Genomic DNA, 24,272 nt, shown 5'->3' with positions numbered 1-24,272 from the left:
ATCTTTTATATTTTATACACGATCTTAAATCTTGGTACACGATCTGAAAGATAACATATATGAGAGATGACGAAGAATTAATAAATTTTGGAGGAGAAAATGAAAAAATCACGAACAAGAACTAGTGGGAATATGAAAAATTAAAAGTAATAATATAAAAAGGAGATGAATACATAGCAAGGAATAATAAGAAAAATAAGTGAAAAACCGTCTGCAATATCAAAAGAAATTTATGAAAAATATTTTACAGACTTCGTAGACTTTTGATTTTATTATATGTAAATATTTTGGTGTTTTGTTATATATATACACGAAATACGGTTAATTTTATGATTTTATCCAAAACTTTATTTTTTATTAATTACTTCTATTTAAAAAAGAAAACTTTATTTTCTAAAATGTTCAAAAATACACTTTTTCAGTTTTCTATGAAGTGATGAAGGGCATTTGATACCTTAAATTGGTTATTATATCCCATTGCAAAATTGTATGAACTTTCAAAAGTTTTATTCTATTACTTAATAATAAAATAAAAATGTTTTTACTATTACCTATACTTCGTCACCTTTCATTTCCATCTACTTTGTATAAAGTTATGAACCCGGATTCGTAGTGTAAGAAGAAGTTGATAAATAATAGATTTGAGGACTTTAGTGGTGAAACTCATAAACTCCTTGTTATTTTTGGACCAAACAATTAGGAAAGTATGTTATAAAAGCATGTTTGGGAGTGTGACTATTTAAAACCATAATAAATGCTTCCTTGCTACGATAAAAAAAACAAATTAGGTATTAAACTTTGGATTTGTATGAAATTTTGAATTATATATGTTCGAAATTTAAATGTAACGATTTTAAACTTGTATAACTATTAACTACTAGAAGCTAGAAACAGGAAAGAAAAAAGAAATTATACAACCCAAGCCATATTTTACGGGTTTGGTTAGAAACTAAATTCGGGTTATTCGGGTTACCAACCCAAATAACTCGAAAATATGGGTTGGGTTGGGTTGAGAATGTATCCCAACCCAATTTCACCTCTACCTTAGACACGATACTATTTTAATACAAATTAAAATAGTCTACATCATAAACATAAATTATTATAAACATGTTATACTAATCAACTTTTTGTCTCAAACGTTCACTAAACGTTTAATAAGGTTAATAGATGATAAGCACTTAAAATATGCTTGCGTTTACATTTTATTTATAGTTGAATTTATTAGATTTAATGTGTTTGCTAGTGTTTATCGGTAGGTTATGGTTAACTTATCAACTAGGGAGCAAAAGAGACAAAAACGAGCAAAACTATATCAGAATGGAGCTAAAACAGTGAAAATAGGCACCATACTAGTTAGCAACTAGAATTTAATCTCAAAAATAGCTTCCAGAACAGGTCTATTTACATCCCTGTTCATCTACATTATATACAACATAGGATAGAGAGTGAGGGTTGTAAGCTTCATTTCTATATCCTAAGGAACTTTTGATGAGTTGAGTTCAAAGGAAAGATGATGAATTGGTACTTTCAACGGATTTGAGGTTTTATAAGACATTGGAATTGTCCAAATTAAAAGGACGAGAGTCACAAGCTTGCCTTGCATTCACTTTCCTTCTTTATTTTTCCATTAAATTGTCTTGGTTTTCATTACAAGTGGTTTTCATCAGTGTTGTCACCATGAGTAATTAATTTGTGTTCTTAGGATTTGTGATTTTTTTTCATGGATTTGTTAATTGTTTATTGGAATTGATTTATTCATAATTCATTTTAGCATATCTATTCACAATGTCTTTAAACATCTAACTAATGTTCGAATGATCTTTACTTGTGATGATAAGTTCAAGAGAGACTACATTGAGTTAGACTTAATATGCTAAACTGTTAATTGATACGCATGAGAATGATATGGAGATTACTAGAGATTAATGACGGAGGATCTTACTATTGTACTAATTAATGAATTTATGAGAATAAGTCTCTATTAATTATATATTAGAAAGTGTTGGACTTGACATTTTTTTAAAAAATATGACTCATAGATATGTGGTTATCATAAATTGATCAATTCAAGGTAAAAGCAGCTAACTAACTCATTCATGGAATTATAACGATAAGAACGTGTCTTTACTTGATTACTCTCATGCCAATTTTATTGATTTCTACACTTACATCTTATCTTAAACTTATTCTCATCAAATTTGGACTTCTTTAATCAAATTATAAGAATATTTGAATTTGTAAAAGATAATAAAAAAAATCAATTCCCTACAAATGTACTCAGACTGGCCATGCTTACTATTTCTTTGTAGTTGTAGTAGTAAGTTTTGGTAATTATAAATTATTTTGAGCAAACATTTTTTTAATTATCGTGTCATCAATAGCCCAATAGTCTTTTTTTTTTTCTTTTTGTATTTGGCTATTTGTATGTTTAGTGGTTGAGTACGTGTTGATAGCAAATAGTTTTTCTCTAGTGTATTTGTATTTGATTATTTTTCATTTTGGTAAATTATAAGGGGAGTTTTTATTTTCAAACTTGTGTGATTTTATACTCAACATGAAGTTTTAGTTTATATTTTCTCATAAGAAAAATTGTGTAAGAATTTGAAAAATGAAAGAAACTCGGGATATTTATATGTAAGAGAAAAAAACGATACTAGTATGATTGCTTTTTTTTTTTTAAAACTCTACCAACTCAACAAGTTCAACCCACTGTACTAATATTAATAAAAATTCTTAACTTTATTTTAAGGCCACAAGTATTAATGCAATTTTTGAAAGTTTGAAAATATATTTTAAACGGGTGAATTGTATGTATTCATACATCAACAATAGTGGTATTTTTTAAGATATTTGAAGTTTGAAGGTATTTTAAAAATATTTGAGGGGTTGTTTAAGACAAAGATTATATAGGACTCTAATAGCCACGTATTTGCTACAATAAATACTATTTAAAAAAATAAACACTTCTTTGACTCTCATTTCTCATACCATTTACTATTTGTTATAGTTTTTATTATTTGCTATGGTGTCTACTATTTTCTTATTAAACTAAAATAGTTTGCACACCAAATTCAAACTATTATAATCAAATTAACTATAATAACTCACTATTTGCTCTAAACACCCCTTTAAAGGTTATAAGTATTATTTTTGCAACAAACACACCGGTGGTTTAATTTTCATCTATAACTAAAATAAGGTATTTTTAACTTTCTTTTGTTTTAAGGATATTTTTTAAACTTTTGAAAATTCAATAATATTTTTAACACAAAGTATGTCGTTTATGGCTTTTCGAATAATTTAATTTTTATATTTTGCACCTGAATATAAAGTAGACAACAAACCACGACCCACTCCTCGTGATACTCCTTATCGAGTATCACCTTAAGAAAAAAAACTCGTTTTATATCAAATAACAACCTGAGAGGGTGTCAAAATTACAATAGAAGAGGCAAATCAAATAACAAACTACAAGGTTATGAAACTTTAAAAAGTAAAACTTCAATTATGTATAGGATAGTCATACAACAGACTCAATCCCCGAGCCAAAAGATATTTTCCCCCGTTTTTTAAATTTAAAACTTTACTATTGTTTACATTATTGCCAATCAAAGTTACAAAATTATCCTTAATTTCATTTTCGTTCGTTCGTTTCAGTTACGCTGGGATTTACATCATAAATCTTGTAGTTTGTAATGTATAAACAATTTTTTTTTGTTTATTTAATAGAACAAGAAATTATTTCATTCAACACTTAGGCTTGTGTAACTCAATCCCATAAACTAAGATCCAATGCTATATTTATGTAACTTAAATTTTATGTGATTGACGTATAAGTGGATCATGTCCAAGTAAAAACCTACAATATATGGTTTATAGTATGTGGATAATGTTTGGTGTTTTAACCTAACGACACTATATACACTACCCACTTTGTCAATGTTTCAGAAGTTATAATTATTACAATAAATTTATCCAAATCATTAATGTTGAGATATGAGAGTGGGAGTATCATATACAATGAGTTTGTAAAAGATCAGACCGCAAAACAATTAATCTCTTGTTATAACACAATTGATTGAAGATACTAACAATTCACAAGATGATCCGTATAAGTAACTAATCATGAGTGAGTTAGGAATTAGTTATTGTCTACAAGAAAAATTATTTAGTTTGTATAGTTGAGAGTGATTTGAATCACCAGCTTAATAAGCCTATCATTTTGGAGGTTTGTTGTTAGCAAGTAGTTAACAACATAGCTTCGTAAGATGAAATTCAATCATTTTCGTCTTTAGGGTTAAATAGTGCAATTTTGATTCTTTAGTGGAGTGACTCACAATTAATTAATGAATGTTGATTAGTTTAATTAAAAAGTTTACTTTAAGTTTATATCATTTCATTTGAGCTTCTGATTTGTAGATTCACTAGATTCCCTTTCACAATTAATTAATGAATGTTGATTAGTTTAATTAAAAAGTTTACTTTAAGTTTATATCATTTCATTTGAGCTTCTGATTTGTAGATTCACTAGATTCCCTTGCTCAATGAAGATAAATCTACAAGGATTATTTAATTTGGAAATAATTTGAACTCTTTGGATTATAAGGGAATTTGCATTAATTGTATGTGATATGGTTAATATAATGTATGTGATGCATTATATATGGAAATCGTAAAAAAAAAAAAAAAAAGCAAATGGGCAAAGTGTTTACCATTGATGACAAAATCAAATGTAAAGATAATTTTGAATGAGATTCAAAGTCAAACTACATAACACGAGAGAATAATGTACTTGATAAGATTCGAATAGTACTTAATAGGAATAAGATTCATAATAAGAACATGAGTTAAATTTAACGTGAACGACATTCATGTTAACACTATAGTTATGAGACAGAAACACATTTGAATACAATCCATGTGAAATATTAATCATACACATGATGCCATCAATAACTTAGTTCAACTGATATATGGATGTAGTAGTAACTACAAGATTAAACTTTACAGTGTTCGCATGTTTCCACACAAAATTTGATCCCTTCAAGTGACTCTCCATTTTCTCCTTTTTTGTTGAGGGGAGAAGAAGGGCAAAGAGAGAGTGTGCGAGAAACATGTGAGAGATAGAGGATATTAAAAGTGTGACAATAAAACAATGAATAAATTGGATAGTGAGTCGAGAAGATAACCTGCATGTGTGACGTTCCATTTCACTAAATTACGACGTAAGAAAAAGGTAAAAATACTTTATTCTGATAAAGTAAGGATAATTCAACTTCTATAAGTCGTTATGTCTTTTGAACCTTTTTGGCTCTGTAATTGACTTTTAGAAGTGATAGATCAATTGACTTTTAGAAGAGAGATAAGAAGAGAGACGAGGACAAAGAGAGAGAAGGCGATAACAAGTGATTGAGAACAAAAAAAAAAAAGATGGAGAGAGGATGTCGAGATTAATTGTACTGAGAAAGTCCAAAGCTATCATTTCTTGATGCTCTTTTTGGTATAATTTTGCTCGAATGAATACTAAAATTAGACTTTCTAGGTAAAATTTTGCTCGAGGTAAACTAAGATCTAGATTTTTTTTTTTTCATTTCTTATATATGATGTTTGGATTTTTAAATTTTTTTTAAAAATATTAAGTAAGATTTGAAAAAATTATGTGAATCTTGATCATCCACCAAAAAATACATTTTAACGACTTTTAAAAAAAGTGAGTTAGTTATGATAAACAAAACTTAAAAAGGGTTATACATCTTAAGAGCATACTTGTTCTACAGATTATCAAATTGTTATGTAAATTATTATCACAGTGAACATAAAATCATACATAGATAAATATCTGAGCTCAACGAATTCACATTGTCCCCTTAAGACAAATTTACTCATCCTAGTGCTTGAAAATTTAGATTAATTGCCTCCAGGATAGAACATATCAACTTTCTTCTATGTGTAGCACCTCGTATAGAAAATCTACGAACGAAACTTTGTAAATCTACCGAACGTCAAGATTATGGATATGGAGATAAATTTGTTTATAGAAAACAAATGATTTAAATGTCATAATTTCTCTAAACCAAAATGACTTATTTATAGACTTTTCGTGGCTATTCGAAAAGTCATGTCCTTTCGTTAATAACACTTTTCATGAAATGATGCATCCATTCATGAGCAATCATAATCATTTATTCCAACAATACTTAGGGCTCGGAGTGGAATAAAGTGGACTATAGTAGTCTACTTTTTGTTTGGGACAATGTTTAGTTTTAGTTAGGGATTAAGATTAAGATTTAAAATCAAACCACATGCTCTTACTATTCTTCAAGGTAGGAAAGTTTGTTAGATCCAACTTCCGACCCCCATAACTTGGTGATGATGGATGCCCAATCTCCAACCACGACCTGAGCTGAACTTCCGATAACCAGTTTTGACGACCGCTCCAACAACCTCTTATAAACATCGATCAACCTTGACAAAATTTAATAAAAACATTTATAGCATATATAACACAACAAAGAAATTTGTATATACAAAGAAATTTATACAATTTTATAACACGTGCATCCCATGGAGTAATAAACTATTTTGTATAAATTGTAGATAAAGTATAGTTTGAACACGTTTTCTAACAATAATATTTTATATATCTAAACGTATATGTATGACAAAAAATAATAGCACACACAAATAGATATCAAATATAAACGTAAAATGATAAATCATATTTATTTTATAGACGGTTATAATTTGGACTATAGTAATCTATATTTTCAACTCAAATTATAATAGTATGCACCTGAACACATGCTATAACCCACTTTGTTATAGGTGGTAGTTGCAAATATAACTATTAGATTAAATATAATTAAGTATATAATAACATTTTAAAAAAATAACAAATATAACAAAATTTGTTAAAGCTCTTATTAATAATTAAAGTCTATCACTCATAGATCATGTTCTAAATATTAGTCTATCACTTATGAACTATAAGAGTCTGTTTGGGGGAGGGAAAAAGTTACGGAGGAAAGGGTTATACTTGTTTGTGGGAAGGATTATGATAACCCCTTCCTCAATTTCACCGGTCCTTCTTTAATTTCCTCAACTTGTTTATTCCTTACTCAATTTTTCCTTATTATTTCGTCAATCCATCTCAACAATTCGTTATTTATAATTAATCAATTTAAGTTTTAAAAACTATTCAATTCAATTTTTTGTTCTCATTTAATTTTGTACTTACGAGTTTTATTAATTTTAATCTTTTTATTTAAAAAACACAACTTGTTTTTAAGTTATGACTTTGGTAGAATTACGTTACTTTAAAATTTTAATTTCTTCTTTTACTTTTGGATTAGGTAATTTGTTGTGATTACACATCTTGACCCGTTTTTCTTTTTGCTCCTCTATTACAAAATCTATGATGATTTAGTAAATTAATGATGTGTTTTGTTGAGATTCTAAAGTGTTTAATTTTGTAAAAAAAAAAACTATTTTGAAAAAAATGGTAGTGTTTGACAAATTAAAATAATGCATTTTTAAAAAATTCATTTATAAAATAATATATTTTGGATACATTTTTAAAAATCAAATTCACCTATAAATACTCATAAACAAAATTAACCAAGCATTAAGTGTTTAAATTTTAAACTCATTTTAAAAAAAGTGTTCAGAAGGAAATGTAAAAATATTTTCTTATTAATTCAATCCAACGGACCCTAAATTTACGAAATTTGTGGATTGGATTTAGAATATGAATTTTAAAAAATTAACAATTTAATCGGTATTTTCAATTTAATTTTTATAATCCTTTCCCCAAACAAATATTATCACACCACTACCTATTATAATTCTTTCTCCTAAACACATACTATCATAGCACTACTATTCATAATTCTTTCCTCAACGCATATTATCATAACACTACCAATAATAAACCTTCTTCCAAACCATTATCACAACATTAAGATTATCATAATTATTTTTCTGCACAACTCTTTCACTCGTTCAAACGCTCCCGGACAATTTATCAACAATAGAAGTCTATAATTTGTTAGGTTTACTATCTTTTTTTAATAATGTTTGTGTATACTCAATCACCGTTGTTATAGCCCAAACTTTATCAAGTATTTTCCATTAAAGGAAGAAAACCTAATGGGCTCATTACGATGAAGCAAAAGGATATTCCGGCCCACAAATTCACAGGAATGGAAAAAGAAAAAAAACCAAATTTCACTTTGCTTCCAGAGAAAGAGAGAGCGGGAGAGAAAGAGAAGAAAGAAACTCTCAAATCTGGAGATTGAATTTGAAGCTGATAAACCCTCGATTTCAATCCCAACAAGTTCACCATGATTTGGAGGAGTTTAGCTTCCACTTCAATGCTGCTTGCTGCTAAATCCACAGCTTCGGCCTGCGGAAGAACGGCGATGAGGGATTTTCGTCGCCCTTACAGCTTGGTTCCAATGGTCATTGAACACACATCCAGAGGAGAAAGAGCCTACGATATCTTCTCTCGTCTTCTCAAGGAGCGCATTATTTGCATCAATGGCCCTATTTCTGACGATACTGCCCATGTTGTGGTTGCTCAGCTTCTCTTTCTCGAGTCTGAGAATCCCACGAAGCCCATCAGCATGTACCTCAACTCCCCCGGTGGCGCCGTCACTGCTGGTATTTTAGAAATATATATGTTACTAATTCAGCTACTTTTTTGTTTCATTTGTTGTCATAATTTATATCAGTTTTTGGACTTGTCATTGCTGACTATGAGAATGTTGTCAAGAGCTTGAACAGTGATTGAATTAGGTTAAGGTTGATTTATCATGATATTGAAGTGGTGGGAGATCATCCATGAATAATCTATGGGTTTAATTTCTTGGGGTTTGGGTTTTGTAGTTAACATATGAACACATGTAGTATTACTATATTCGTATTACATGCTCCCAATTTGATATTTTTTCACAAGAAAACAGTAGGATTTCATCAGCGAAAACCTATACTCCTTCCCTTTAGATTGGAGGTTCAAATCTTCCTACCCAAGTACCAAAGAAGATAGAATTTCAAATTATCACAGTTCGCTAATTATGAAATTTGGCTAATCTCAGGCTGGAATTGCACATCCCTGCCCCTAGGCCATAATGTTAATTTCCACCGTTTGTTACCCCTAACTGGCTTTGAATTGTTTTCACATTCAAAGCTTTTAACGTTCCAAGAGCCAACCTTTCCTGCTTAGAAGATTCAAAGTTTTCACCTTTGATAGTATCACCAATAATGGTCATGTATTTACAGGGCTTGCTATATACGATACTATGCAGTATATAAGATCACCCATCAACACCATCTGTTTGGGTCAGGCTGCTTCGATGGCTTCTCTTCTTCTAGCCGCTGGTGCCAAGGGTGAGAGACGATCACTTCCGAATGCAACTATCATGATTCACCAGCCTTCTGGTGGATACAGTGGGCAAGCGAAGGATATGACAATTCACACGAAACAGATTGTTAGGGTTTGGGATGCCCTGAATGAGCTGTATTCCAAGCATACGTCACAGTCGGTAGAGATTATTCAGAAGTATATGGACAGGGATTATTTTATGACCCCAGAAGAGGCCAAGGAGTTTGGCATAATCGATGAGGTGATTGATCAAAGGCCCATTGCCCTGGTGACCGATGCAGTTGGTAATGAAGGCAAAGATAAGAGTTAAGAATTTGAGGTAGGATCTTGATGTGAAAACATGACATTTCAAGTTGCATACTAAGTTTTGATAGATTTATCCAAAGTTAATCTTATCTTCCTTGGGTGCAATGGAAATAATTAAATTTTTTTGGCTAAATGACCCTTTGGCTATTTTGATCAGTATTGTTATTTTGTGTATCCGGCATTGATATAGGTATTGACAGCTTTTATTAACACTTCAGAGAGACGCTTGAAGTTTAATAAATTTAAAAAATTTGCTCGTGTAACAGATGTTTTTACTCTATCCATATTATACCTGATTCTTCTAGTTCATCCTATAGTGTATCACATGTGGCTGGTGGATCGTGATTTATAGTTCTATATTTTTGCGAAGATATACAGATAGGAGCAGATAGGGTCCACTATAGGATGCGAGAAGTGGAACTCTGTAAACTTTATGTCGTGTCATGTGCGGCATAATTTATTGAAAACAGTACAGGGTTCTTGTAAGATTCTTACAACAGCGTGGCACAATTTTATAGACTGTATAAGACTTGGGAGACTTTGTACTCAGTCCAGATACACATGCTTTAATGCAATGAGATTCAAACTGGACGACTTTGATTAAGGCTTTTTTGTGCTATGATATGCTCGTATGTGTGCATCAACACTACCAAGAAAAGACTGCTGTAGTGGCGCAAAACTTGGTTATTTTGGATTTTGACGGAGATTATTCTATTCGTCCGTAAAATCGTCTATGCTTTTTATCATATTTGGAGTATTTGTATGTTTCTTCAGTGAATTAGTAATTGAGTTCATGCAGATGAGTTTGGTTTCCAGTGGCCCCAAATTTGTTAGATATGGAAGGCTTTTCTCCATTTTCAAGCCTTTCATAGTATTTGTTGATTAAAGAGATTGGTAGAGCCTTTCTGTATCGTTTTTAAGATGTGATCATGGTATAGTGTGTATAGTTCATCAGAAGTTATTTATTTTATATTTAGCTTCACTTTTTAGAGCCTTCAACCAATGGGAAGTGTATATGGGAGTGCTTTATGGACTCAGGAGGCAAGAACCAGTTAAAAGAAGTAAAAGGTCTCCTTTTATCAGTTCAAATCCACGGTAACCGTTCTTAGTGATATATTTTAGTTGTATGATACGACTAGTCGAGATGTGTATAAACTAATTCCAAATCTTGTGATATCAAAGCAAGAGAAAAATGATATATGAAGTCTAAAACCACAACTAATGCTTCTGAACTTTTCCTTTGTTTCAACAATATCTCTCATTTTTGGGGTTACAAAGTAACTTGGTCATTCATAATTGTTTCAAGAATGATTATTCCTGAAGGGGAGATATTTTAGAATTTTGAATGAAAATTAGGATCTAAATCTGATATGGTGGTGCCTTAGAATAGTTTTGTTGTGTTCATGTTTTAATTTTCGTTTGAGACATTGTTGCACAAATACACCTTTCGGGCCTCTTTGCACTTTTTCTTAACATTACAACTTTAGAAATAACATGAGTATTTTTTTGAGATGAAGTGTAAACTTCTAAAGTATTTTATGATTTAGCCTATCTTAGAGGGTTCATTTGTTAAACTCATTCTTAGTTATATGATTTAGCTTAGCCACCATTTAGCAAGCGTTGGGCTTCATTCTCAGTATTTGATAGTTGTTTGGTTATCAACTTTTATCAGTTTTTGGTAGTTATTTCGTTAGAAAACAAATTGTCTTTGAACCAAAGGTAAGTCCATTAAAATCTGCAATTGGTAACATTTTATTATTTAAAAAAGAATTGAATATCTTCTTATGTAACATTCTATTCATATTAGTCGTCTAGGATGCATATATTCATATTAGTGGAAGATCGTGTTTGGCTGTCCATAGGAAATCTTATTATAATTTTATGAAAAAAATTATATTTGTATTTTGGGAAACTTTGTTAAAAATAAAAGAAATTGATAAAATACTTACACTTATAATGAATTTTGTCATTAGTAATTTTTTCTATGAATTTTAAATATTTTACTTTTTTTTAAAAAAAATCCATTGTATTTAATTTATGAAATTAAGTAGGAAGATCTTATAAATTTTTAATTTTACAATAAACATAATTATGTTTTAAAACAAGGACAAATAAGCTAAATAAGAATAATGAAGTAACCCAACAGAAAAAATAGGGAATGAAGGAAGTAGAGAACAATTGAAATCAATTGTGGTGTGTTTTACAAAGACACTCCATATCTCTATTTATAAGACATTCCATGGTATGAGTTACATATGGAATTCAATGGTATGAATGTTACAACATGGAATAAAGGGAAAGTTATAGGAAGATTGGCAACATATTGTAGATTATGGATATCTACATAATTATATTTATAATATTTCCATAGATATCCATATTATATAAAATAAATCTCTTGTTAAAACTTTACTAGGAAAAAACTCGATGGAAAAAAAATCCTAGTGAAGGAAAAAGAGTACATCATTTTATATATTAATAACGGCCTTATTAAAAACCTTGCTACGAAAATTTAATGGGAAAAATCATAGACAAGGAAAAAAGAGTGCAATATTTGTATTCATTGAGAGCAATATTTCTACTCCCTCTTATGAATACATTACTTGAATTTTTTAAGTTGTCGCATTCCAATATTGTGTACTAATTTTTCAAACGTTGATGTGGGTAATGCCTTTGTGAATAAGTCCGCCAAGTTGTCATTTGAAAAAATTTGTTGAAACACTGGTGTCACCATTTTCTTCAAGGTCATGTGTATAGAATAGTTTTAGTGAGATATGCTTTGTTCTATCTCCTTTTATATACACTCATTTGATTTGTGTAGTATTTGTCCTCAAATAATATTGTTGCTAAATTTTTACTGAAAGACAAACCACATGTTTCTTGCATATGATGAGTCATTGACTTCAACCATACACATTCTCAACTAGCTTCATGGTTTGCTTCACAGATCGCCAAGATATTGCAGTTCCTCCACATGTAAACAAATAATTTGTTTAAGCTCTTGTTTTGTGTGGGTCAAATAAATATTCAGCATCTGCATAACCACTTGGATCAAAGTTTGATTTGTTTGAATAAAACAAATTCATATCAATCTTTCCTAGAAGATAACGAAGTACTTCTTAACTTCATTCCAATGTCTTTTTGTTGGAGAAGAACTATATCTTGCTAATAAATTTACTAAAAATGCTATATTTGGTCTCGTGTTATTAGCACGATACATTAGTGCAAAAGCACTAAGGTATGGTACTTCAGGACCAAGTAATTCTTCATTATCTTCTCGAGGTTGAAAGATATATTTTTTCACATCTAGTGATCGAACCACCATTAGAATATTCAATGAGTGTGCTTTGTCCATGTAGAATCTTTTTTAAAATCTTTTATGTATATGTTGATTGATGAATAAAAATTCCATCGGCTAAATGCTCGATTTGCAAGTCAAGACAAAAATTTGTTTTTGCCAAGGTCTTCCATCTCAAATTCTTTTTTGAGATATTTTATTGACTTTGAAAGTTCTTCAGGAGTTCCAATTATATTTAAATCATCAACATATACAACTATAATAGCAAATCCTGACTGAGATTTCTTAATAAAAACATATGGACAAATTGGATTATTTTGATAACCTTATTTCAATAAATATTCACTTAAGCGATTGTATCACATTTGTCTGGATTGTTTCAATCCATGTAATGACTTTTGTAATTTGATTGAACATAATTCTCCAAAGTTTGAATTATATGATTCGGTATATCCTTTAGAGATTTTTATATAGATTTCATTTTCCAAAGATCCATAGAGGCACGCAGTAACTACATCTATAAGATGCATGTCAAGCTTTTCTTACCTGACATAGCATCTTTAAGAACTTTCAATCTCATATATTAAACTAATTTTCTTACCTGACACGTCATATTAGACCAATTTAAATGGATTGATTTTGAAGATTTGAAAGTATAAGAACAGAACCAAGTAAGATTGATGGAGATTTTAAATTTTATCTGGAAAGTAGCTCTAACAACATTTTATCTAGAAAGTTTCCAAAAGGAACACCACAAAGCAAGGACATTCAATCAAATATTCTATTTAATCAAAAGAACCAAAACTAAAAAGAAAATTAAGTGAAAGTTAGATTACAGTCCAAAAGGCAATCAAGAAAATGAAAGCAAGATAACAAAAAAAGTAAACAATGCAACTACAACAGTAGAATAAGAATTTTGTAAATAGACCTCAAACCTCTTGTTGACCGGAAAATATATGCATTGCACATGTGTTTGTTACCCCTAGAAGCATCTCCACTTGTAAATATGACCACAAGTTATGATGTACAAACTAAAAATGTCAAAACCAATCAATCAGGTCAAGTATGACTGATTGACCAGTATCAAGTATGAAGTTTATTGAGTCAAAACAATATCTTAAAGCAAATAGAGCTCAATTGGCATGCCAACTATCTAATAAAATTTCCAAGGCGAAATGTAGTTGATAAACAACAACCACCAGATTCTGTTCCCACTAAAATGATTTAAATTATAGAGAAATGCCACCCTCCCTCCCTCAAATCTACTGACAACAAACAGACCATAAATTATTAAATTTTTTGGACAATAAACGTAAGAACAAGAGGAACTCACTCCTAAAACTGAGGTACTGATGCTGAATTGAAAAGACGAGTTTTATTCATATTATGAGAATAAATCCTACTGTTCTAGATCCTGAAGTTTCAATGCTTGAAGAAAACTCGAGAAGCATAGTTCAAATCACAAGTCCAGTACTAAATTCCTCTCTCAATATAACTCCAACCAACAACCAACACTTTGGACTTGAAAGAATACCATGAAGTTTCTAGTAATTTAATGTCAAACTAATTGTTGGAACTAACCTGAATAAAACTGAAGTGGAATAACACTGAAGTGGGATAAATATAAACTTCTTGAGAATCTCTAATGGCCTTGTACATTCCATTGTGGTTGTATGCCTACCGAAGAACAAATTTAAGCATATGAGAAGGGGCCATTTGATCAGTGTTTCTAAATGTATGTCTAGAGACGAACCATTTAACAGAGATCAAACTTAAATCATAAGTATGTGCATCTACTAAATTAATTTCTGAACAGAAAGATTTTCAGATCCTTTCTTCTTTTTTTCTTTCCATTTTGTTTACCGATAAGACACTTCATTCATTGAATAAAATCATGTTACTTGATAATAATTGTTGTAAACAATTTCGAAACAAAAACATAAATCATTTTTGTAAACAAACTCAGAAATAATCCACAAGATTGTAAAAGAAATTAAAAAAAAAATAGTGTGCTTCCCATCTTGTCAACATAAACTAAACAAATTTGTTTGTCATTTACCATAGTTTTAAATTTCTAGAAATGCCTCATGTCAGAACTAAGCATTAACAGCAAAGAGTAAAAGTTTTACCTGATCAAAAAATTCAAAGATGTCAATACTTGGCTGATGGATGGTACAAACTATTGTTCTTCCAGTATCAGCCACATTCTTGATGGCTCGCATGACAATTGCAGCTGCCTTGCAATATAAACCAGTGGTAGGCTCATCCATGAAAATGATAGAGGGGTTGGAAACAAGCTCCACAACTATGATTAAAAGTTTACGTTGCTAGGTTGATAGGCCACTGACACCAGGTATCCCAACTAAGGAATCCATTATGCTATTAAGTTCAGTGGTCTCAAGGACTTCATTTACAGATTGCTATAAAACAAGAAACTAATGTCAATCTAAATTACAAGTTATCCTTGGTGAGTTAATCAATGGCCATTTAAATTTTATCATTTGAAGAAAACAACAGGAAAACATACTGCTTTTGTTTTTGAGTCAATTTCAGGTGACAAACAGAGCCAAGCAGAGAAGAACAGAGATTCTTCAACAGTTATTTGTGAAGAATGTACATCGATTTGTTCATAGATATCTAGCAAATGATAGCATCTTACTTCATGGTCTTTACAAGTAATATTTCTTGATAAAGTAATTAAGCAGGAGAAAAACAAAACTTTAGTCCATGTTCAGTCTTTTGCTTCTCTAACTTTGAAATGAAGAAAAGTTTCCTTGTCTTAGTTTAAAGAATTACAAGAAATGAAATGATTCCATCTTAATTAGTCAACTTAAGTTTTTTAGTTTAGTGATGAATACAAATATATATATATATATATACATACAAATTTTACCATTATTTATCAATTTAAGCTTTTGATTGTTCATTATATCATTCGTCAAAAGAAAAGAGATTTTAGCTAAGTCCCCTTCTTTGTACTTTCGAATTTAAAAGGTCAAGTGGAAAGTAGAGTGTTTGTGCAAATGAAAGAATTCATAAACCATTTAGACTGACTTATTTAGCATTTTGGAAGAAAGTTCTCAAGGATCATTGACATCAACCGCCCGTCCCAATTGACTCATTAGCCTTCAAATCTTCAAACAATTCCTCCATTTTCTCTTCTTTTCAAAATTTTTTGAGTCTACATGAAAGAAAAGTAAATGAAATAAGGAATGGTGATTAACAGTTAAACTAAAAATTGATAGAAGCATAAATTTTGCAAACCTACAAAATTAAAAAACGGAAGTTCTTTCAAATAGGAACTAGCATTGTACAAACATTTATATATCATTTGACTTGAAAATGTAATATATCAAGTAAAGAGTACAAACAAGAACACTAACCAGATTCCAAGCCATATATTATTTCTTCAACAACTTAATCTGCAACCTAAATACATATGTAACATATATATGTATGTAAATTTAGTTACATATATACACATGTAAATTTAGTTAAACCTAATAAATCAATTCCATTACTTAAATGGGTATTAAGCAAATAATGTCTCCTCCGTCCTTCCAGTTTAATGATTCTTATTGTTTGCAACAAAAATAATCTATTAAAATAAAATCCACAACAATTACAGAATGCAAAAAGCACCACAACAGCTTAAAAAAACTAACAATAACATAAACATGAGACACCAAAAGCGAGTAACAAACCTTAGGTCTTGATTAAATTAACAGACATTGGTTCTCCCAAATTTCCTTTTTTTTAACTGAATTCTAACTATGCACATCAATTGTTAAATGTGGCGTTGTTAGATTTGTAATACTCTGAGTGCTAGGTATTAGGTGTGGCCTAAGGGTAGCTCAAATTTGGACAATAACTTTAGTGAACTAGTGACGATAGAAGCAGCTGAAATCTACAATGAGTTCGAGTTTAATGTTCCACAAAATAGACTGCAAAAAGTCCTCAAAAGCAAGTAGAGTTATAGCCTCTTCATCTCAATGTTCCAGAAAATACACCATCCTGCACCTTCAATTTTATACCTCATCCACGACTTCAAATTCGACCTATTAGCACTACCAACCAGAGAGTAGGGGTAGAGAGAAAGGGAGAAAAGAAATTATAAAGGGAAATAAAATACAGTAACAAACACGATTACCTCTGTGATCATCTAAAATTGTTTGCCCAAGTCATCAATAAATGGGTAACGATTTGCACCAAAAGCTTCACATATTTTCTGAATTTTGTCATTTGCTGTCTCCAGAATGAAATATGACAAACACATGTTTCTCAACTTGAAATTCAGATGTGAGTTTTACAACGATAAGGCCATGAAGAACAATTTGGGGTAACAAACTAATTCAGGAACAATGAAAAAGAAAAAAAAACATAAGAGAAAAGGCAAATGTTCTTCCAACTACAGATTTGTTGACTTCAACCCAAAGTAGCAAGAGAAAACAAATAGAATTCATCCTTTTGTAAAGCTAACTTCTGTAACTAAGGGATTTTCGTTGCTAACCTTATCCCCAGATACAAGATCGAATAGGGCGAGTTCCATTCGTCGAAGGAAGAAAGAGGATTGAAGCTTCCATTTGTTGTAGTGTTGGGATCAACATCAAATAAAATAAAGTTAAAATTCTTTCATTCCATGGGATAGGATGCTACTAAAGTCTCGATATAATAACTAAATGAATAATTATTTCATTCCGGACATCTGGAGGCATTGAATACTTGATATCAAATGAACTAAAGGTAAAATTCTTTCATATCGAGATGATTTGGGAAAGTCATGGTTTAAAATGAAGTACAAGATCGTGTAGATCTAAGCTTTTATGTTTCATCTCGAGTCATCTTGGTACATTGTATGTCAAAGATCGAATGAATTAAAGTCATGGTTCTTTCATTTTTTGTGCATTTTATGTTTGATATTATGTAACAAAATCTACACGATCGTGTATCGCGCGTGTGGTCGATTTATCATGTGTTAACATAAGTAATTTTGATATTTTACATCGTAGGTCATAGACTTTCTCCGTTTTCAAAATTGTTTTATATAATGTAAATATTGTTATATTTTGTTTAAAAACCCCTAAACTTAACTAATCTTTGTTTACTAATTAAATATATTATTATCTAATTAATTAATATTATTTTAAAAAAGCAAATGTATGTGTTCGCACTAGATTTCCGGAGAAATTTGATTCGTAGATTTGAACTTGGGGTTGATGTCGTATTTTTGTTGATTTGATGTGATGTGGTTCTATCTCCTGCTACGCTTGAAGTTGGAGTCTTGGAAGAAAGCAAACATGAAGTGGGCTATCTCCACTACATAGTCAGAGGGTCAAACGTCCCCTATTTGATTTTAATGGTGGAATCTGCAAATTTCTTGAACCGAATAAGGGACTCTATATTTTCTACTCTTACTTTCGAAATTCTAAGAACTCAACACAACCAAAGTGTATGGATTAATTATGGAGTATTTGTGGGAATGACAAAACCATGGTCCATTTGTAATATTTCCATTTTCTTGGAGTACTATTGTATATTTGGTAGATCGAGTACAGTTTACGATTTTTAAATTTTTGTGTATACATTTTTTTTTATCTTATTTGTTTTAAGCGTTATAGTTTGTTTGTTTTTTGTTATTTTATATCTAGGATTATTCATTGTTTAATTTGTTTATCACGTTTATGAAAATACAACATGTTTTAATAGTGAATTAGCAACCAATCATTTCGTCCAACCATGTATCAGAATACAAAAATAATTAAGGGTGTTTCAAGTAAGGTAGATTAGAGGATTACCATGTGAGAGCCATGAACCTGAAGGTCTCATTTCGTTTTGTTGGTCATCTTTCATTGTCCTTCTCAACTTTAATTACGAGTTAGATATCAATTTTTCATTTTTCTAAAAGTTTGTGATTCTTTTTTATTATCGCAACCATTTGTCCCTTACATCCAAATGATACCTGAGATTACCTTTTACTTTTATTTTTGTTTCTTTATTTATGTATTCATTGATTTATTTGAAAATGAGTATTGTTTGATTTATAAAGATCACATTTATCTAACCGTAATAAAAATGGGTATAATCGTAATAAAATTTTATTAATGAATGAATGGTAACGAGCTTAATTCGCAAAAGTAATTGAATTGCTTTATTTAAATTTATAAATTTTGTCAAATTTATTATTACTCTTATACCTTTGAAAGTTAAGCAATAATGATAACAATAGAAAATATCAAAGTTGAAGGTTTTATGCAATAACAATAAGTATAAAAGTAGCTATAACGAGTCAGATATGCCTTGATTAGATACAATCAGATTGAACACCCTCAATTCATCGACATGTTGTGTTAAAATATGTTTCATGTATCAGTATAGCTGCATAATACAAGTAATCATTTTAGTTCTGATTGATTTTATCACATTTTATCACGAACATAAACACAGACTACTAACAAAAGTAATGTATTTACATTTTTAAATCTATAAGCTAAGTATGTGCATAATTCAATGATACCCAAGAAACAACTAAAGGCACGTTTGGTAACGTTTTCGTTTTCTGTTTTTATTTTTTTAAAAAACAGTTTCGTGTTTATTATTCTAAAAAAATAAAAACGTTCCCCATTTTATAAGAAATTATTGGAGAGAAAAAAAATGTAGTTTATTTGATTTCATTTCTCCATTTCTTTTTCTCAACTATTTCTATCTTAATTTTTTCTATTTCCTTTCCCCTTTCCCTTTTTTTTTTCTTTCTTCTCTCGTTATCTTCCTCTTCTTCCTCAAATAATCACTCTCCATGTGGTTACCACTCTCCCTCAGATTTTCTCCTAAATATATGTTAGTCGAATTAGACGTGAATAAAATAAAAAATAAATCTAAAAGAATTAGAAAACAAGAAATAGATATTGAACAAATTTTTTATTTATGTTTCTTTTTTCAAAAAACAATAAACAAAAACAATTATCAACTGCAACCTTATTTCTTAATCTAAAAAAAATTAAACAAGAAACAAAAGAAAAAAAACAAAAATGTTAACAAACCGGCCCTGATGGGGTCAGCTTGTTAACATAATTAAGGGGACATTCAATTTCAGGTTGGCCGGGGATTTCATGACTTTATTTCATCTAATCATCTACGACTTTATTCTATAAAATAGGATATTTTATTTTTCCACTCCCCAAATTTAAATTCTGAGTATATGCATTTAACACAACATAATTATTCTAAGAGAAATCGTTCAAAATAGCAACAAAACATTTACACATAATACATTTATTTTACCAATTTTATCTATTTTAAAATTACAGTTTTTTGGTCATTGACTTTGATAGAGTTTATTCGAAAATATTTTAGAAAAATAATTTCAGAGGAAAGGGATAATTATTAACTGTGTTCTAAGTCAAAAAGTTTGAGTAAATTATCATATATAAAAAAGACTCCAATTTAAAGAGAATCTAATGATTTTGCTGTAATTTGTGAACAATTTCAAATTTTTTTTTACTATATTTAAAAGATTATTTGGAAGACATTTTTAACCTGCTTCTAAAACCTCGATAAGCAAGAAGAAACTTAAGAATCAAACACCTATTCTGAAAAAATTGGGAATTAAATATTTAAAATGATAATTTCCCTTCAAATATGTATTACAACTATGAGTTATCAATGATATTTAGAAGATACAAAATTTGAGCAATCATTCAAATTAACTTGATAGGTACTGACCGGGCAAACAAACTAATGAGAAGACTCGATATATCAATCAAAGAGCATCAAAATTATGGTAATTCATTAATTAAGATGAGAAAGTTTCAGCTAAAAAGTATCATTACGACAGGTAGATCTAATTGCTGAACAAAACAAAGCAATTCTGCAAGAACTCCAAAAACAAATAATCTTTGTGACAAAAGATAAAAAACTGATAAAAGGGTCTAGAAAAGAGAAGTTCCCTTCCCTTTCTTGTCTCCACCAATTTCGAAGTGCTTGCATCTCTGCAATTGACAATCAAGACATATGATGATAAGGAAACCGCACAATATCCACACCAGATAACATCTAACAATTAGGCTTCTCACTTGGATTTGCATATTTGTCTTAAAGAGCAAATAATTACTTCAAATATCATTTTCTCACCATGTACCAATTCGATGCTCATTACGAAACTGTACTCAAGTACCGGAATGGAGAAAACAATACTACCCCAAAGGTCATGACTTTAAAACCAGGTATCAAGTATGAACTTCCTTCACTAATATAGCAATGGGTATTTACTTTACGGGAAGGAAACATATTAATATTATTAACACTAATTGAACCAACAACCTTATATAGTATGAGAACGGTTCTATATGTTTGAAAGATTTTTCGCAAAATGATCAAGATACTTAATTGAGAGAGGTCTTAAACGGAGAAAAAACAAAATACTTCGCATTCTAACCTTGATAGGGTGCTGGGATACGTGTTTGCAACCTTGGCACTGAAGCCTCAACACAATCTTCTTGGTAGTTTTTGCCTGTGAGATTCAAGAGTTTCAATTCAGTTCTAATCTAAATAGCACCTCGGAGAAAGATAAAGTAAGAATTTTGAGAAAATTAACTAACCTTCTTGTGAAACACGGGCTTGGTTTGACCTCCATATCCTGATTGCTTGCGATCGTACCTACGCTTTCCCTGTGCAGCAAGACTATCTTTTCCCTTCTTATATTGTGTAACCTTGTGCAAGGTATGCTTCCTGCACTCCTTGCTCTTGCAATAAGTCTTCTTGGTCTTAGGAACGTTCACCTGTTTGCCATAACCATATCAGCAAAGCAAATATTAAACCACAACGATACAAAGCTGTAATGACAAAAACACACAGATACTACAATCCCACCACTGCCTTTTGAATCCATGGTTTAAAATTTCTCCACAGACTTACTACAACCGAAGCTCCAGAATTTATAATCCATTCCACGTGCAATGTTTACCTCGTGAAAATTCTTCTTTTAAGCAATTTTTTGATGAAACATCCCAATCCCACTCAATACTAAAGCGTTCAAAGTTCAGTGCCATCACTATAATTATTCCTCCTTCCACTCTTATTGGAGAAGCCTTTTGTAATTACGCTTATCGGGGTTCCCCTTTTATAATTTCAAACATCAATGAAACTGTTTATTATCCAAAAAAACAATAAGAGTTCAGTGACACTACAGATTTCACTCCATACAGCAATCATGCATATCCTAAATCCAGGACCCAGTTTCCATCAGCTACAAATATCAGTAATCCTGATTCATTCTCTTACAGTCTATGCAACAAAAATACTTCCAAATCAACATGATCACCCACAAGCTGCAAGATGATTTAGATGGCTTATGCTACAACTAGCCCCAAAGAACTTACGTCCTCACCTCGCTAACTAAGCCAAACTATGCTCGAGTACAACAGATAAACCAGTTTGCTTCTAACACAGTCCTAGATCAAGTGATACTACGAAAAAACAAAAGGCACGTAACTCCAGCTTCCATCACAGAACTAACTGACGCAACCAAATAAAACAAATAGAGAAATAAATCAGGCAAGTGGAACACAAAGGGAATCAAGAGAAGGAGTAGGAGAGATTGAAATTCCAGAAAAACGGAGAAGGAAGAAGAAGTACCATGACGGCTGGACGTCGACGAGGCCTGCTCCAGAAACCCTAATTTAGTGGCAAAGTAGGAATTGAAAAGAGAAGCGATAGTTATATATATGTTGAACTGGAGAAGATGCATGGATCCGAGTTTGTTGTTTGTGGATTTGGGCCAGGTAAATAGTTTACGGCCCATTTGCTTTTTTTTTTCTAGTTTCGAATATAAGAAATAGTTGTTAGGTTTTTTAAACTCATATACCCTAATTTACTATTGAATATTACCAAAAAACAAAAACATAAATTGCTAATATTTTATACAAATGTACCAATTGAACCACAATATTATACAAATATAGGCTCAATTTACATATTTGCCCATTAGTCAGTTTTTTTTCACAAAATATACATATTATATTAATATAGAAAATGAGAGGAAATCGTGCAACATTAAAATAGGAAACTTCTTTTACCGTTTTCTCACTTTCCATATTCAACGAAAAGCTTTTCATTTCAACAGTCAAGGAAGTGATTCGAGTTTGGGGTCTTCTGCCGTGAAGTTAAAGCGTTTAAGCGATTTCGACGGTGAATATTTTCTGACCAGTTAATTTGTTTTTCGACGGCCGAAAGATACAAGGTTAGGTTGTATATATTCTATACACAGATTGTATTTGGTATATTACATAGATTAAAGATGGTAGTCTGAAAAGGAAACGGAATAAAAAATGTGATTTTGCATGTGTTATATACTCTGATTTATTGAGGTATCAGATTGAAGATGAAGTTTTTTAGGAACGTCGCATTAGGATTTTTCATATTGATATTGGGTATATCTGCAATTTTCTTAATATCGTTATATTTTGAATTTTAGGGATGAACTGAAATTTTGAGTTTGATTTCTTTAACTTACTGAACTGTAGTTCCTGAAGTTATTTGGTACTCTGATTTTCTTTGACAATGCAATGTCCTTTAAATATGTTAAATGTTGGCATGGTAGAAAATAGTAAGATGAAGTGAAAGATGTCTTGGGTCAAGGATGAAAAAAGTAAGAAAAAATTAAGATAATCCAATCATTGTCGATGATTATGAGATATATTTAAGATTAATTGATATAATTTGTTACTTTAGTGACAAATGCAATTATATTCTAAGTATATTGTGTTGGAATTTTTTGTCCTAAAACTCGTAGTTTGTAAAATCATATTCTGTTCAATAAAGTTGTTATTGAGAAATTAAATATTATAATCTTAAATCCAATAAATCAAGTTCCAAGACTATTTTTAAATAAACTTGAACTTTATGTGTAAACATAAACGTGGATCAAGTTCGAGTATATAGCCTAAATAGTCTATAGTATATGAAATAAAGGTTGTGCGCCTTATTTAGAGAAACTATGGATGCGGCCCACTTTGTAGTACAAACGAAGTGATCCTAATCGTTTATGTAGAGACATGAAAGTGGGGGCATCCTATGTAAAATGTTTACATAAGACTAAACCATGAATTAGTCTTTTTTACGTTATAACACCGTTTACTGTTTAAAACTGACTATCTCAATTATTGATGACCTAGGTAACTTAGTCTTAATCCTGAGTTAACTATGAACTCCTGTTCACACGAGATTATCCTTAGATCTGCATAGGTGAGGGCAGCTCATCAGCGTTGGCCCAATAAGCCTCCCATTTCA

The 24,272-nt window shown here is 30.6% G+C and overlaps 3 protein-coding genes across 5 annotated transcripts; 1 reads left to right on the top strand and 2 right to left on the bottom strand.

Annotated features, from left to right (window-relative positions):
- The first annotated feature begins 8,190 nt into the window (after positions 1–8,190).
- LOC101221719 (ATP-dependent Clp protease proteolytic subunit 2, mitochondrial) lies at positions 8,191–9,956 on the top strand. Its single transcript, XM_004148522.3, has 2 exons — positions 8,191–8,664; positions 9,283–9,956. Exons 1-2 carry the CDS (start codon positions 8,346–8,348, stop codon positions 9,693–9,695), a joined length of 732 nt encoding a protein of 243 aa, XP_004148570.1. The 5' UTR covers positions 8,191–8,345; the 3' UTR covers positions 9,696–9,956.
- Positions 9,957–13,661: 3,705 nt separating this feature from the next.
- On the bottom strand, positions 13,662–17,627 carry LOC101221484 (ABC transporter G family member 40). 3 transcript variants are annotated; one of them, XM_011653439.2, is made up of 4 exons: positions 17,140–17,627; positions 15,119–16,170; positions 14,571–14,666; positions 13,662–14,020 (listed from the first exon to the last, which is right to left on the bottom strand). In XM_011653439.2, exons 2-4 carry the CDS (start codon positions 15,257–15,259, stop codon positions 13,919–13,921), a joined length of 339 nt encoding a protein of 112 aa, XP_011651741.1. In that variant the 5' UTR covers positions 15,260–16,170; positions 17,140–17,627; the 3' UTR covers positions 13,662–13,918. The 3 variants fall into 3 exon arrangements, 2 of the variants coding, with proteins under 2 accessions (XP_011651741.1, XP_031739242.1); XM_031883382.1 differs by having other exon boundaries at positions 17,500–17,615; XR_969060.2 differs by having other exon boundaries at positions 13,753–14,666; positions 15,119–15,409; positions 16,044–16,170; positions 17,140–17,622.
- Positions 17,628–20,739: 3,112 nt separating this feature from the next.
- Positions 20,740–22,741, bottom strand: LOC101220854 (60S ribosomal protein L44). Its single transcript, XM_004148520.3, has 4 exons — positions 22,620–22,741; positions 21,584–21,763; positions 21,421–21,495; positions 20,740–20,974 (listed from the first exon to the last, which is right to left on the bottom strand). The coding sequence occupies exons 1-4, from the start codon at positions 22,620–22,622 to the stop codon at positions 20,915–20,917; spliced, it is 318 nt and encodes a 105-aa protein (XP_004148568.1). The 5' UTR covers positions 22,623–22,741; the 3' UTR covers positions 20,740–20,914.
- Between the last annotated feature and the right edge of the window lie 1,531 nt (positions 22,742–24,272).

Source organism: Cucumis sativus, chromosome 3 (assembly GCF_000004075.3).
Source record: "Cucumis sativus cultivar 9930 chromosome 3, Cucumber_9930_V3, whole genome shotgun sequence".
Lineage (NCBI taxonomy): Eukaryota > Viridiplantae > Streptophyta > Magnoliopsida > Cucurbitales > Cucurbitaceae > Cucumis > Cucumis sativus.
Note: the sequence above shows the minus strand (reverse complement) of the source record. Positions and strands in the feature narration are given on the sequence as shown.